At 29.9% G+C, this 16,780-nt stretch overlaps 1 protein-coding gene across 2 annotated transcripts in view; it reads left to right on the top strand.

The window, feature by feature from the left end:
• The first annotated feature begins 6,293 nt into the window (after positions 1-6,293).
• Positions 6,294-16,780, top strand: part of Adsl (adenylosuccinate lyase) — a 39,806-nt gene continuing 29,319 nt past the window's right edge. The window contains exons 1-4 of one of the 2 annotated variants that reach the window (XM_085819335.1): positions 6,294-6,547; positions 6,911-7,114; positions 10,990-11,034; positions 16,238-16,317. In XM_085819335.1, coding sequence (XP_085675461.1) covers positions 6,407-6,547; positions 6,911-7,114; positions 10,990-11,034; positions 16,238-16,317 — 470 coding nt within the window. In that variant the 5' untranslated portion in view covers positions 6,294-6,406. The remainder of the gene's footprint in view (positions 6,548-6,910; positions 7,115-10,989; positions 11,035-16,237; positions 16,318-16,780) is intronic. The other variant, XM_085819336.1, reaches the window with a different exon arrangement.

Genomic DNA, 16,780 nt, shown 5'->3' with positions numbered 1-16,780 from the left:
GCACATAAAGCATTTAAAATCTCATCACTAATATTTGAAAGACATTTACTTCACTGCAAACGTTCTATGAATTATAGAATTTAGAAACCAAATAAATCATGTAAAATAAGGCTGTATTACACACAAATAACTTCTATTTTATTTATTTTTTACAGATATAATTTATTGACTATCTTATAAACATTGTCTTGAATTTGATGTTAAATAAAAATACAGAGGGTATTGACATATTTTTAAGATTATTTTTGAACCATTTTATTAATGTTTGAAATGTAAATATATATATTATCGAAATGTACAATCTGATCACCTTTTTTTGTGGACTTTATGCTTTCCGTAACAGAAGGAATTTTTGCAAAACCATTTAATATTATTGCTTTCTATTTCTCCTTAATTACTTTTCAATCAGCTGTAACCCATTAATATGAATATTTGTATTTAATACATGGTAAAATTAGATTTACTTATATTATGGAAGCCTTTTTTTTTTTTTTTTTTTTGTATGATTTATCACCACCAGATATTTTAATTCATACTCCTAAATATATGAATATTACTACAATATGAATATTTGTATTTAATACATGGTAAAATTAGATTTACTTATATTATGGAAGCCTTTTTTTTTTTTTTTTTTGTATGATTTATCACCACCAGATATTTTAATTCATACTCCTAATTTATATATATTCAGGGTTGCAAAAGCATTTTCTCGAATAAGTAGGATCACCAAGTTCAGAGATCTTGTCTTAGAGTATAAAAAATGTAATAAATTTTTTACATTTTATTTGCCTAAAATTTTCCAGAACGTAAATATTTAAAACAAGAGCGTGAAGTACGACTTCAGTTTTTGTGAAAACCATACGCTATCCAGACTAGAGGGTATTTCCTCATTCTTATTTATTATATGTACATAATATGTGTGTATCTTCTGTACATTTACACCAAAATTAGTAAATTCATTGTTATGGAAATCTCATTAGTGCATGTAATGTCTAAGTAAACACTTACTAGATTCATATTTACTAATGCGATGGTATACCATTTAAGTCACCAAATTTTTAAAAATCTAATTTGGATACCACATGACTTCTTTCTATGGTGTATTAAATTATATATTTTTTTTGCTGCAACAATAAACTGATGCTAAATATTGTTAGATATTTACAACAATAAACTGATGCTAAATATTGTTAGATATTTACAACAATAAACTGATATTAAATATTATTGGATATTTACAACAGTAAACTGACATTAAATATTGTTAGACTAACTACATAGACATTATTAAGATTTCATTAGTTGACAAATATTAATTTTTTAAAATTTAATACTGCTAAGACATAATTTTTATTTAAAACACTTCTGTGGTTAGAAGTACATGACTACGACCAATGATTGCAAAAAATAAAGGCTGGGGAAGTACTTTCAAGCCAGGTAAACAGGCATGTGTGTATATATATATATACACACACATTCAGTTTTGCTGATTGCAATAGAAGCAAGGAACACAACTGTATGTATAACAGTCCTATATACAGTCAAAAGTTGTTAATCCGGACACGTTGGGACTTCGGCAATTCCGGATCATAGATCATCAGTTTAAATCTGGTAAGATGGCATGCAGAAATTATAAAATTAAAAATATTAAACCATAATTTATGAAATAAAGAACAATTATGATCTAAAAGGTATCAAAATTTACAAAAAAAAAAAAAAAAAAAAAAAAAAAAAAAAAAACTTAATATTTATTTGTTTACTTTATTAAACATTTCTTTCAATGTAAGTTGTTTAAGTTGCTTCGTTTTATGTGATAATACTTTCTCTTTAATTCTATAAACAGACATAATTTCTTCTTCAGTTGCAAAGTTCCGCTGTTAAAGTCCTATAATTGCTGTGTCGAGAATACCGACTAATTTGTCAATCGAAATTTTTTTGTTTCCAATAACCTCTGTATCACTTTCTTCTTTATCGGAAGCGAATTATAATGACAAGGAATTTGATTTATATCATATCAAAGACGGAGTACATCGAGATGAAATACTACATTTAGTAAGGAATTATAAGCCAAATAAAATAAAAACATCTGCCCTGAAGATAAAGACAGTGCTGACAAATCAACTTCCAATTCATTGCGTGCCGCAGCGTTAAAGATAAACAAAGGATATGCCTATATCCATTTTTTGTAGCAATTCCACTTTTTGTTTAATGAACTTCGAAACATACTTTCGCTTTGTAGATCCTTTATATATTAGTAAATATATATAGGAAATTCTATTTGACGTAATCGAAAGTTCAAGCTTACTTTTATAAAATTGCTCTAACAGTCTGCAAAAAATAATAAGGCGTATCCAATTCAAAGATTCAGGGACAATGCAATCTGCAACATTAACTGAATTAGATAATTTTAGCTTAGCTTATACCGTCAGTTATACATTCAATGGGCAAGCGTAAACGTATTGCGCACATGCATATTCGCAGCCTTAAAAGTCTTACGCGCATGTGTGAACGCGACGCATGGGCAGAAAGTTTGTAGCTTTGAGGTCCGAATTATGGGTGTCCAAATTAATGACTTTTGACTGCACAAAATTTTAATGTCCTGTGGCTAATCAGTTTTGAGTTCTGTAAGATACATACTATGTACGTGCAGACATCATGAAAACTCCTTCAATATGCCATTTTACAATCTGCTTTGGGGAAAAAGAGGAAATATATAATAATAATTTCTAAAGCAGCCTATGAGGTAAAATAATATCTGATGTCATATGTTAACTGAAGAAATCCTGTAACTGCAACAGGTCTCTGCCCATACTAGAACTGAAGATTCAAAGAAAATTCAACGACAGAAAAACCACAGGCTTCTGAATTTAATGCCAGAGGTCATTCAGTAATTATAGGATTAATAATCAATCACACATAATTCAGGAATGAAAATCAATCCAGAAGGCACAAATTTTAATGCTAGGAATTGCCCAAACTGAATTCAGTCCTTATCTAAGTGTACCATGCATTATTGATATTGCCTCAGAACATTCATAGATATCCCATAGAAAAAATGTACTTTTTGGATATAATTAAAAATATATAAGCATTAGTTAGTATTGTCATATGAGCATTATAGACTGGTTTCATTCTTTGCTGGATACAACATTCAAACCTGTAAATTTTTTAATTTATTATACATTCTTCATATTTTATACTGAGATAAGTGTAATAATTTGAGCAATTATTTTAAGTTTTATCGTTAGCAGTATTTCCTGATATAAATTTAAATGGTGGAATGGCTAAAGTTTTGAAATATTGGTTTAGCATTAATTATATTTTGGCAAAAAAATGGGCTGGCTCAACTTTGTCCTTTTTACATTCTGCCTAAAAAGTCTTCCACAAATGCCTTTATTCTCAATAGAAATATTAAGCGCTTTACCATATTCCAATCTAATCTCATCTTACTTAAAATAATTACCAAAAGATTATTACAGTGGTGTAGCTAGGGTGGGGCAAGGAGGTGCATCTGTCCCTGGGCGTAGCATCCAGGGGCACCAAACTGATGTTACAAAATTTTAGAATGAAATGTTTTTCATTCTTGGCACACAGAAAGGGGTGCCAGATCTTTAGCTGTCCCTTGGTGCTGAAAAACCTAGCTATGCCTCTGGGTATTATAAAAATGGTTTATGAAGAGATATTGTGCAAAACCTTTAGCACTTTAAAATGAATTCTAATATTAAAAATGTTTTAAAATAATATTTATTAGTTAGACTAGGGTTTCTCATTTGAGTTGATGAATTTTTAAAGGGGCTCTATGATGGTCAACGATTCAATATCCAAATATGCAATGACAATTGATCAGCACAATCAAAATCCCACTGACTGTAAAAAAAAAAAAAAAAAAAAAAAAAAAAAAAAAAAAAAAAAATATTAATAAAAAAATATAATTAATTTTTTAATGATATAAAACCTTATATACAAATAAATCAAGTCATATTCAAAACATATAAGTGCACTAAGTTTGGTAATTTATAAATCATCCAAGAGAAATATCCCAAAATTAAAGATGTTACCAAACTAATATTATAGAATTTTTTTCCCTGTTACCTACTGGAGAGAAGCTTTAGTCAAGTCAATAACTTTCTACAGGAAACAAGAAATTAGCTGAATATGTCTAAATGAGCTGATTTAAGAATTAAGCAGTTTTATGCCAAATATTAAAAATATATATATATTTCAATACATCAAGTGCAGCCATAACATTTATTAAAATTGAATTTTGGGGCAATTAGAATCTGTGATTTTGCATCTTTTGCAAGTTTATTTTGCATCTTGTTTATATCTCTAAAATTCAAAATAATAAGAATTCAAATAATAATAAAGCATAAACCTTAAAAAAACCAGTTTTTTTCCCCAAATCTTTTATGCATATTCTTAGTCTAGTTCTATAATCTTTAAGCTTTGTATGCACAATTATTTGTATTGTTATTATGTTGTATGCTATATATTATAGAGAAAAATATAAAAGGCTTAGTGAAGAAAAAGGCTGGGAATCCTTAATTTAAGCTATAAATTTTTAAAAAAGTACTCTGCTTTACAGGGCTCATTCTTGGTACTTTCAGATGTTATGCAATATATATATAAGGAATAAAATCTTATGGAAATATGTGTGGCTACTTATATTAATTTATCTGCAGAAAAAAAACTCAAAAGTAAACTACAAAATTATCTACAATCAAAATAAGTTTAATTGTGCAGAAAAATATAGTTTTTCATGAACTGAAATTAAACAGAGTGTTTAAAAAGTTCAAATAATGTAAAGTTCAACTTATTGAGGAAAGTTAATATTGTATTTGAGTTCTGCATGTTAGTGTTTATAGAAATCAGAAGTGTGCTCTGATTTCTATAAACACGTTTCTGACTGCATTCAGAAACGTATGTGTTCAGAAATGTATGTATACAAAATGTATATAATATATTTTGATTTATTATCTATACATACAAATCATGCATATTTACTTCCTGAAAGTAGTTTATTTTCTGTTTGGTTTACTGTAACATACATACTGACATAAAATTTTGATTGAAAAAAGGTTTCCAAGTTTACTACTCAATACATGAGTAATTTTTTCTTTCAGGCAAACGATTCTTTTTTTTTATTTACTTTATTTTCATGCGAGTTTATCACTATATGAGGAAAAAACCATAAATTAATCATAAGCATCTTCAAAAGTTTGTTAATTTTCTACACTATTTTTCTTTTCGAAACGATATTTAATATCCTCTGACATAAACAGCCTGAAATTTTCAAACAATTTTTTGGATTAAAGGCTAAAGATGAGGATAAATAACATTAATTAAAAGAAAGTTATATAATCTACATATAAACTTAGTACGAATCATTCCTTTTCTTAAATAATTGAAATTATTTTCTTTGCGACAAAGCGCTAAATATGACACATTTAAAGTAACCCTATATTTTTGCGCATGCGCAGCTTAACTGTTATCATGGGGAAAAGCACGGAATAAGTCTGTATTTAACGTCGCGTATAACGTTGTGCAGATTATATGGGTTAATGTTTAACTGGCGAGATGTTTATATTTAAATAATGAAATAGATCTATGGAAAAATATTGTGATTCTTGTCTACGTTTCGCATTGCTCTAGCTCGTGATATTTATACGAAGTATCTATTCATGAAAATCAAGTAGGACGCATCTGTTTAATAATAATAATAATAATAAAAAAAAAAATAAAAAAAAAAAAAAAACTGAAATATTAAACATGAAATAGATTTCGCAGAACATCTGTTGTTTACATTTGTCAAATTCGGCTGTCTGTGTTATTTCATAGCAATGGTGAGAGCTGCATGAATAACTTTTTTGTACACTTTATTTAGGTGATATCAGAGTTGACATGAGCTTCGCTTGTTAGGTCTGGGTCTTCTGCTGATAGTTTTACAGAAATTCTATTAATTTGCATTTTTCTGTTTTTGATAAAAGCCCATTGGAAATTAAATTTTAATTCGAGGTGCATGGAAGCTGATAATACCACGTATTGAAGTTATTATTTGTCAAAAAGCATCAAGGTAGAACAAATGTATTTATTATTTATTAAATATTGATAGTATCTTGAAAATAGATGATTTGATTAATAGACATTCTGTACCTAGGTACTTTTAAATTTGCCAAAAGTTTTATTTTGTGCCTGATCTGAACAACCGCTGACAAGGAGTCTCAGTTTAGTTCTGTTTTCATATTAGATTTCCTTACACTCGGGATATGGCAATATCCGGTAATATTATCACATGCCGGTGTTATCTTATGTTATCGCATAGCGGTGTGTTTTCAGTAACTGTGGATGTAGAAGTTGAGATTAATAGACCTTTCAAAAACTCTAAAAAATTAAATTGTTCACAATGACTGAAAATATGTTATTACACTACCAAACACCATTATCTAGTCGTTATGCAAGCGAAGAAATGTCACGAAATTTCAGTGACATCAAGAAATTTACTACATGGAGAAAACTCTGGGTATATCTTGCCAAAGCAGAAAAGGTGACTTTGAGTTCTTTTATTACTATCATTTAATGTCATAATAAAAATATAATTGCATGCCAGTACGTTATTTGGCCTGATTGCTTTCTTTTTAATGATTTAAATCGTAAATACTTACTTCTTGCATAATGAAATAAAAGTTTTAGTTTTGTTCCAGCAAAATAATTTCTTTTTTATACTACTTTTAAAATAGGTATTATTAACTTGGATTTCTGCTTTTTTTTTTTTTTTTTTCCCCTGATCTACCACTCTTTTTTAAAATTCTTCCATATGCTCATGCACGAATGAAAAAAAATTATTGTTAACATCTCAGTAATATTTCAGTGTTTGTAACCCTTTTTGAGTATAAAAATTTATATCTAGATCTTAGGCTTAAATATTACTGATGAGCAAATTGAACAAATGGAAGCAAATATAGAAAAAATTGACTTCCAAGCTGCAGCTAAAGAAGAAATGCTTACAAGACATGATGTGATGGCACATGTTCATGTATTTGCTGCTCAGTGTCCGAAAGCAGCACCAATAATTCATTTAGGAGCAACCTCATGTTATGTTGGAGATAACACAGTAAGTTTTACATTATATCCTTTTTCTGTATATTATGATGTATTTAAATATTTTTAGGGCAACTATATTTTAAAATAATGTAAACTATAAGTGATATTTATATTAATCTATGAAACATTAGTGGTAATGATGCATCAGAAACAATATACGCTATTATAATATATCAATAACATATTACTAGTATATCAATAACATGAATTAGAAATGTTAAATGGCCCCCTGAAATTATAATTTTTATGGCCATTATAACAAACTTAATATTTTAAGCTCCATTTATATTTACTTCAACGTGAATTCAAATTTCTAGAGTTCTTTGAAATACTTTATGAATTCTGTACTAATTTCCAACAGTGCTTAATTTCTAAATTTAGAAATGCCTGAGCCTTATAGAAAGCCATCAAAAAAGGTAAACGAAATTGGTTAATCTTCGGATTATGGTAACTTGGTGATTTTTTGGTGAAAATTTGGCAACCAACCCTGCTACAGCAACCTGGTAGTTTTTTTTTTTTTTTTTGGACGCCATTTTGTTTTTCACAAAGTAAAGGCATGTTTTTATTTTAACTCAACATTTTTCTCCAATAATCTGCTATCCGAATTACGCTTATGCTAGAATTTTATGGAACAAAAGGGCTTAATCATGACGAAGATTAGGTGCGAAATTGGGAGAAAGTGCAGAATCGCCCACTGCTTGCCGTGTTTCTAAGAATTGCACATACACGGTATCCATGTACACGTCGACCTCTTTTCACTTAAAAAAAACATCCCAGAATTGCACAAAAATGCCATTGTGCACACTCTTGACTTTATCCATGTACACTGCTAAAGTCCTAGCTAGTAACCTTTATCGCCTTACCAAAATGTTGCCAAACTACCTGTTACCATATTCCAAAGATTAGCCCTGCTATAATATATAATTGTGCACCTCTTTTTTTATTGCAATTAGCAGTACTAAACATGTATAATTGTATATACACATATATATATTTATTCAGCCCCTTACCCGGTTTAGAAGTCTTTATCTGACCTTTATTTTCATAGTCGTTGGGCAATAGCCATATACTTCCAATTACAGAAGTGTTTTAAATGACAAAAATATTTGTATTTTGGTAATGTCAAATTTAAAATACAATCAGAAAAAAGGATGGATGAATAGAATGATATTCCAACAGTGGTTTGATATAAAATCTGTGCCTCAGGTGACAGACTTTTTAAAATCACTGGGCCTTTCTAAAAGAGCAGTGTTAGTTTTAGACAATGTGCCATTCCACTGAAGTTGATTGATGTTAAAGTCAAGATATGGACATTTTTTTTTGTAATGTAATTGCCACCTAATATGACAGCTCCAAAACTACCATTCTGCCATGTTACGTAAATTGATCAAGGAAGATATGATCTTAAAACTTTTCTGAAAAATTTTTCAACTCTGGGAGCTATCTTTGAGAGTTCTGCCACATGGCAGAAAGTGAAATCCTCAATGCTAATTAAATTTTTGAGAAAAATTCTTCCAGATTTGAAAGAATGTGAAAGTTGTTTAGATTTAGATACAGACACAGAGGGGTCACCATCTTACCTTGCTCAAATTGTTAACAATGTCCTGGTGGGGAAAATGTGGATGAAAAAAACATTTCTGAATGACTAGAGTGTGATTGCAATTTACTGTCATTCAAAACCCACATAGATGAGCAAATTGTTAGTTCTGCAAGAGGGGAAGAAGTATCAAGTGACAGCAAAGGGGAAGAGGGTAGAGGCAGGGAGCAGTTTGCTGATGATAAAGTCATGCATGGAGCTGCACTTTATTATGTTGAGTGGCTTCTGGACTACTTGAACAGGCAAGAAGATACTCTGCTGAATGACACTACACAAGATAAGATCATCAATCGTAAAAAAGCCAACTCGGTGAAGAAACAGAAATTCTGAATGATTTTTTTTATGTGAATTTGAACTGTTAGAGGGATAGTTTTTTGCCTATTTTACTGTACTGTAATTTTAGTTTGTTAATAAAGTTTATTTGAAACTTTATTAAACCACAGTTCCTGAAAGTAACATGTAAATTGCCTTGTAGCATTTTTCTTCTCATATATTATAGTTGTTTATTTTGGCCTTTCTGTACTGGATTTTACATGGCTAACCATGGTTTTGAGTTAATCTTGCTTAACCTCCCCTATATTCTCCAGTAAATTGGGACTCGGATGTACTTCTCTATGGCTAAGCATTCACCTTCAAAGAAGCTAAAAAATCATTTAGAAATACGAGGTTATTCATAATTCCTTTCAGGGTTTCAAAACACTATACTAGTAATAAAACTAAGACAAATACAGTAAAAATGAACCTTGCACTAAATACAGAAACATTTCAAATTTTTTGTTATAGCAGTTAGCAGTAGATGGCAGCACACATCTGGTTGAAAGCACTGAGTGAATCAAACTGGTGTTCACAGGTGAACAAAAAGATTTTTGTATGTTAGAATTTGCTAAATCAGAATCAGTGGTGTTGGTGCTGTGGACATTTCATACAAAATTTCGAACCCACTGACAAGGAATTCATGTATGGTACAACAAGTTAAAAAAAACTGGATGCTTGTGGTGTGATAAGCAACAAAGTTGTTGGCCAGGTTCAGTCACATAAACTGTAAATGATGTACAAGAAATGATTTTAAGGAGCCCGATAAAATCTATTGTTCATGCCAGCAGTAAATTTTGGATTTGAGCACCAACAATGTGACAAGTGGAATGCAAAACTCTACATATGAAGCCATGCCAATTGCAAATGGTGCCAACACCGACTTCGGGGGATTGCATTTCTCATATGAACTTTTGTAACAATGTCCGAGCCGATGACTCGCTGCTGCAGTAACGGATTTTTAGTGATGAATATACCTCTCACTTGCCTGGCAAGGTAAACTGCAACAACTTATGCATTTGGGGCACTGAAAGTTCTCATGCAGTTATGGAATGCTGTCGTGATTCCCTGAAAGTTGATGTGTTTTGTGGTTTTGTGCTATCTCCTCCTCACATGTCTACAAGCCATTTTTTTATGGACTGTTACTGGTGTAGTGTATATGGATATGCTACAATGTGGTTAATGCTGCAATTACATGAACATGAGGATGACAACTTGTTTTTCAATAAGATGGAGCTCCAGCCCATTTTCTGCAGGATGTGCATGAGTACCTTAACACGCAATTACCTTGTCATTAGATTGGGCCAGCTTCCGAAGATGACATATGTCTTTTGTCATGGTCTCCCATACTCACTGGATTTAACAATGTGGGACTTTTTCGTGTGGGTCTATATAAAACACTTTTTTTCTTAGTCTCTTTCTCATGTATTTAGTAGAACTGGGTGAAAGTATCACATGTGCTGTCGATACTGTTGATAGTACCATGTTGAATAGAGTATGGCAGGTACTAGACTGTCGCACTGATGTATGCCTATGACCAAAAGTTCACACATAGAAAACCTGTAAGGGCTATAAATAAAACTTGAACAAGTTCTGTATTTAGTGCAATTTTTTTTTTTTAATATATATATATATATATTGTATTTGTCTTAGTATTTTTGCTATAGCCTTCTGAAACCCCAGAGGGAATTATCAATAATCCAATACAGATTGTAATTTTAGGAAGAATTAGAATGTTTTAAAGATTTAGAATATTAAGAATTTTTCTGAAATTTTAATCATATGCTTAGATTTGATTACAATTCATATTCACTTAGCAAAATCTAAAAATATGGTATTAAATGGTGTAAAAATAATTGGTGAAAGGGAACTCAGTGCAAAGTTTTTGTAAAATTAGCCAGTAGACTAAATTTCTCAGTAACCATTATTGAAAATCATAATTTAGGTATTTTTGCATTAATTATTTTTTATTTTAGGACCTGATATTAATCCGAGATGGGTTGAATATTTTACTACCTAAGGTATGTAAATTCGAGTTTAAAAGGCTGATATACCTGAGGAGTAAATGAAATTTATGTATATGCTGTGACTAATATGAAACATTTATTTAAAAAAATATTCCACAATTATTTACTTTGATATATTGTGTACTTTTCTGTTACATCATCTATGATAGAAATAAGATTTATATACTTTAACTCTTTAACATGTGCAATATTATTTAAAAATTTTTTTAACTAAAAACTCTATAAATTGAATATTATGATTGGAGAGACAACTAATGTATGAATTTTAAAACATTTATTCTTGCCCATTGTTATGTGGGTGTGTGGTCGCACTGTGAAACCACCACGCGTCTAGGACTTTGCAACTTACTGAGGTAGCAGGAGGGGAAAACTTACCTTATTTCCATGCGCATTTCCAATAAATGGCGAAATTTACGAATTTTAAAAAAATGTATGTAAGAATTCATTATTTTACAAAGTAAATAGTCAGAAAAAATTTTAAAATAAACATTTATGTAATTTTTCTATAGCAGTGAAAATATAAGTACCTACATAATAAGGACGTTTGGCTAAATGGATTAAAAAACTCAGTAAAATAAGGATAAAAAAAGACTGTCTTTTTTTAATCCTTATTTTTTTATCCTTATTTATTAAAAAATAAAAAAAAAAGACTCAGTCTTTTTTTTTTTTTTTTTTTTTTTTTTAATTTCAAAGAATAAATTTTTTTTGTGACACTGTTCAAAGCATGTTTTGTTTTTTTGGTACATGCATAGACCCACATTCCACATTTCAAACTATCTTCTATGAGGTTTCTTCCTTGTGCTACAAAATGTACACTGCCTGGATCTAAATTTCACTGGTATATGTCTACCGTTATTTAGTTTCTTTTCATCTGGCATGTGAAATTTGTGGTTTTTTATGTTAATGGGGGGGGGGTTGGACTTTTTGGCTTTGGTATGGATCATTCGTTTCCCATTCATACTTATTTTATTCACATTTCGTCCCAAAATATTCAGAAAATATTTTAAATTTAAACAAAACTTTAAGCAATTTCTATTTTTAATTATAGCAAAGTATATTTATATTAAATTTAAACCACAGGAAATAATTTATAAAATCACAATACTAGCTTAGGGAGCAAATATGTTGAGGTCAGAGAAAAGTGTTTGGAAAAGAGAGACCTTTTTACTGGGCTGGTGCATGTATTGTTTAGTAATAAAATAACTGTGGTTTCAAAGCCCTTTATCTATATCCGGGTAAAAATAAACATTCCTATTTGAGAAGCAAGTGAACGCCATTGAGAAGCAAATGCCAGTGGTTTCAAGGCGCGACCACCGAGCCTCTAGAGGATTGTAAGTATTGTGACACAATGCTCTAGTGGCGCAGTGGTCGCGCCCTGAAACCACATAGCAAATGCTATACATATAGAGGTTTTTTTTATATATGCAGTTTAATTACTGCAATTTTTGGTTGATCTTTGAATTATGATAACTTGGCGATTTTTTGGCGAAAATTTGGCGACCAACTTTGCTACAGCAACCCTCTATTTTTTTTTTCGCCGCCATTTTGTCTTCACGAAGTAAAGACATGTTTCTTTTCTTTTTATTTACTGAACACTTTTTCCAACAATCTACTAGCCGAATTACACTTATGCTAGAAATTTTATGTAACAAAACTGCTTAATCATGACAAATATTAACTGCAAAATTGGGAAAAAGTGCACAATCGCAAACTCCTTCTGCGTTTTTCAGAATAGCACATACACATAAACCATTTACACGTCGACTTATTTTTACTTAAAAAAAAATCCCAGAATTGCACAAAAATGGCATTGCACACACTCTTAACTTTATCCATCTACACTGCCATTTTCTCATAAATTACAAAAATTTGCACGAAAATGGAAAAAAATTCTGTGAATATTTAAACTCTGTAAAAAGCACATATATGAAATTACCTGATTGCGAAAAAGTATATTCCCTTTCCAAGGATGAACATTTCCGCGTATAAAATAAATAAAATATCCAAAATCTTTTACCTCTAAATTATCTATTATATTATAAACGTCACCAACGAATTCATACCGCAAACATTATAAATGGTTACAAATACTTAGTGTCAAATATTTAAGTTATTTATATACATGTTTACTTCAACTGAAACGTATACCAAATTCCTACAAACATAAAATTCACTAGATAACTATCATTTAATTAAAATACCACTAAACCATGTACACGTCGACTTATTTTTACTTAAAAAAATATCCCAGAATTGCACAAAAATGGCATTGCGCACACTCTTCTCTATATCCATGTACACTGCTTTTTTCTCATAAATTAGAAAAATTTCACGAAAATGCATGAAAATACTCAACTTATTCTACTCAAATGTATTCCAAAATACTACAAACATATAACTCACAAAATCACGATAATTAAATTAAAATATAATTAAATTAAAAAACACTACTTAAAATATAAATAAGCACTTACATTAAATTAATAAGAATTAGATTACAATCCTAATTACTTTAAACTAAATTATTGCTAATAATAATTTTCCAATAATACCATATTAATTTATTTACTCCTTACATTTAGAACAATGCATAAAAATAATATCCTCAAATGATTAAAAATACTAACTTACCTAATCTTCAGAATCTTCATTACGTTGGCACGCACACTTCCACTATTTCACACAACACACAATGAAGCTTAATACAAAATAATATAATACTAGTTTTCCAAATTCCCTCCCCCTTTTCCGATTAAAGAACTGTAATTCATCCATTAATGTCACATGACATATCTCGTGATCTCTCATTTCCCTCACACAAAATAATGCGTAATCGGAACTGAGTACTTCTCACATTATTACCAGTCCTAGGTAGTAACCTTTATCACCTCCAAAATGTCGCCAAACTACCAGGTACCATATTCCAAAGATCAGCCCAATTTTTTATTGTTTATGATATAAATCATGATGTGCGATGACTAACTTTTGAAATTTAAAGTTGTTTATATTAATAAAAGGAAGTTATTTTGTCTCATCAAAAACGAATTTTAAAAGGCATCTGATCTGAAGTATTAATATCTAAAACATATATGATTCTACAGTCATTTTGTTTTATTTAGATGTAAAAGATCAGTAATCAATTCATTTTCACTCAAAAAAAAATAATAATAACTCTGTGGTTTCAAAACCCCTTATCTATATCCGGGTAAAAGTAAACATTACTATTTGAGAAGCAAACGCCATTGTGAAGAGCAGTGGTTTCAAGGCGTGCCTACGGAGCCTCTAGAGCATTGTGACACAATGCTCTAATGGGGCAGTGGTCATGCCCTGAAACCACAAAGCAAATGCCATACATATAGAGGTTTTTTTTATATATGCAGTTTAATTATTGCTATTTTTTATTGTTTATGATAGAAATCATGATGTATGATGAATAACTTTTGAAATTTAAAGTTTTTTATACAGTACAAAGTCTGTAATCCGGACGTCCATTATCCAGAATGATCTATAAGCCGGACCTCAAAGCCACAAATTTTTTTTTTATGCTTTTGCGCATGCGTGTAATACGTTTAGGCATGCGTGTTTAATTTTTACGCATGCACGTTTAACACAAAAAATGATTTTATTTTATTTCCTTTTCCAGTCATGCCACTGGATGATGTCATGGCATGACTGGATTAAGCCGTTGAGGGGTTTAGTGTAAGTAATATGACATTCTTTTAAGTGTCTGTTTATATTTCAGGATTATTATTTTTTAATATTAATTTTATTTGAATTATTTTTTTATTAATTTTGAATATTGTGAATTCTCATAATTAGTATAAAAACTGCTTCATTCAGATATATCTGTTTTCAGTGATTTCAGTTTAATCTAATTTGCTCTTCCCAAATTATTTTTCTGTACTTATTAACTGCTTTGTTTCTCGCTGTAAATGAAAAACTAATCATTTATTCACTAATGAAGAGAGAAGGGAAAAATATTCCTAATACAGTCAAAAGTCGTTAATTCGGACACCCATAATCCGGAATGATCTATAATCCGGACCTCAAAGCTACAAACTTTCTGCGCATGCGTTTACGAGAGCGCGTAAGACCTTTACAGCTGCGAATGTGTTTGTGCGCATGCACGTTTAATGTGTAACGGAGTTATAAGCTAAGCTAAAATTATCTAATTCAGTTAATGTTGCAGATTGCGTTGTTCCTTAATCTTCAAATTGGATCCGGCTTATTATTTTTTGCGGACTGTTAGAGCAATTTCATAAAAGTAAGCCTGAACTTTTGATTATGTCAAATAGAATTTCCGATATATATTTACTAATATGTAATTTGTATCTACAAAGCGAAAGTATGTTTTGAAATCCAAAATCTGTTTATCAATTTCACGCTGCGTATTTGAAGATCTGTCAGCACTATCCTTATCTTCAGGGCAGATGTTTTTATTTTATTTGGCTTATAATTCCTTACTAAGTGTAGTATTTCATCTCGATGTACTCCATCTTTGATATGATTTAAATCAAGTTCCTCGTCATTATAATTCGCTTCCGATAGTGAAGAAAGTGACCCAGAGGTTATTGAAAACAAAAACATTTCGATTGACAAATTAGTCGGTATTCTCAACACAGCAATTATAGGACTTGAACAGCGGAACTTTGTAACTAAACAAGAAATTATGTCTGTTTAATAGAATTAAAGAGACAGTATTATCACATGAAACGAAGCAACTTACATTGAAGGAAATGTTTAATAAAGTAAACGAATACATATTAAGCTTTTTCTTTTTGTAAATTTTGATACCCTTTAAATAAATTATGGTTTCATATTTTTAATTTTGTAATTTCTGCATGCCATCTTACCAGATTTAAACTGATGATCTATAAACTGGAAAAATCGATAATCCGGAATCGCCGAAGTCCCGACGAGTCCGGATTAACGACTTTTGAATAAAAATAATGTCATATAAAAATGTCAAATTTTTATTTTTAAAAAATTATTACTACTGCATTGAGTCTGTTAAAAAAACAAAAAAACAAAACAAACTTTGTTTTTTAATATGCGAATAAAAATGCTTGTTTATTATGTGTTATGGTCATAATTTAATATTGCTGTTTTACATTAAAACATGGAATAGATCACTATTTGTGCAACAAATCATAAATAAACTACTAATTCTGATCATTAATGAAAATTATTTTTGCAGCTTGCTCGTTGCATTGACAGGTTGTCCCACTTTGCAGAAAAGTACAAAAATTTGCCTACCCTAGGATTTACTCACATGCAGTATGTATTGTACCTTTTAAGAATTCATGAATTCTTATTTTTTTTAGGTCTTGTGTTGATAAAGATAAAAGCAAATGCTTTTTTTAATTCAGCCTAATTAAAATCATCCAAAGAATTAACATCAAAGTTCTGAAATATATGAATGAAATTTTTCTGAGTCCTTAAAAGTTCTTTGTCACTGTCTTCAAATTTTAATTTGTATAAATTATTGAAATTGTTTATGTAGTATTAAATGACAGTAAAAATTAAGAATTTACTAAATTTATTTAATGCAATTTAAATCTTTACTGGTTTCTATGTTGTAGGATATTAATCTTTGATTAAGTGCAGCAGTATATTTAAAAAAAAAAAAAAAAATGAATAATCAATATTTTCAAAATATTTGTCTACCTTAAGTTTTTATACTTTTTTTGGTCTTGGAAAAGTGTCATCTTGATTTTCTGTTTTATTGCTTTAGAATTGT

This window comes from Stegodyphus dumicola, chromosome 6, assembly GCF_044657685.1.
Source record: "Stegodyphus dumicola isolate Sdum_Otavi_A_Nest chromosome 6, ASM4465768v1".
Lineage (NCBI taxonomy): Eukaryota > Metazoa > Arthropoda > Arachnida > Araneae > Eresidae > Stegodyphus > Stegodyphus dumicola.
Note: the sequence above shows the minus strand (reverse complement) of the source record. Positions and strands in the feature narration are given on the sequence as shown.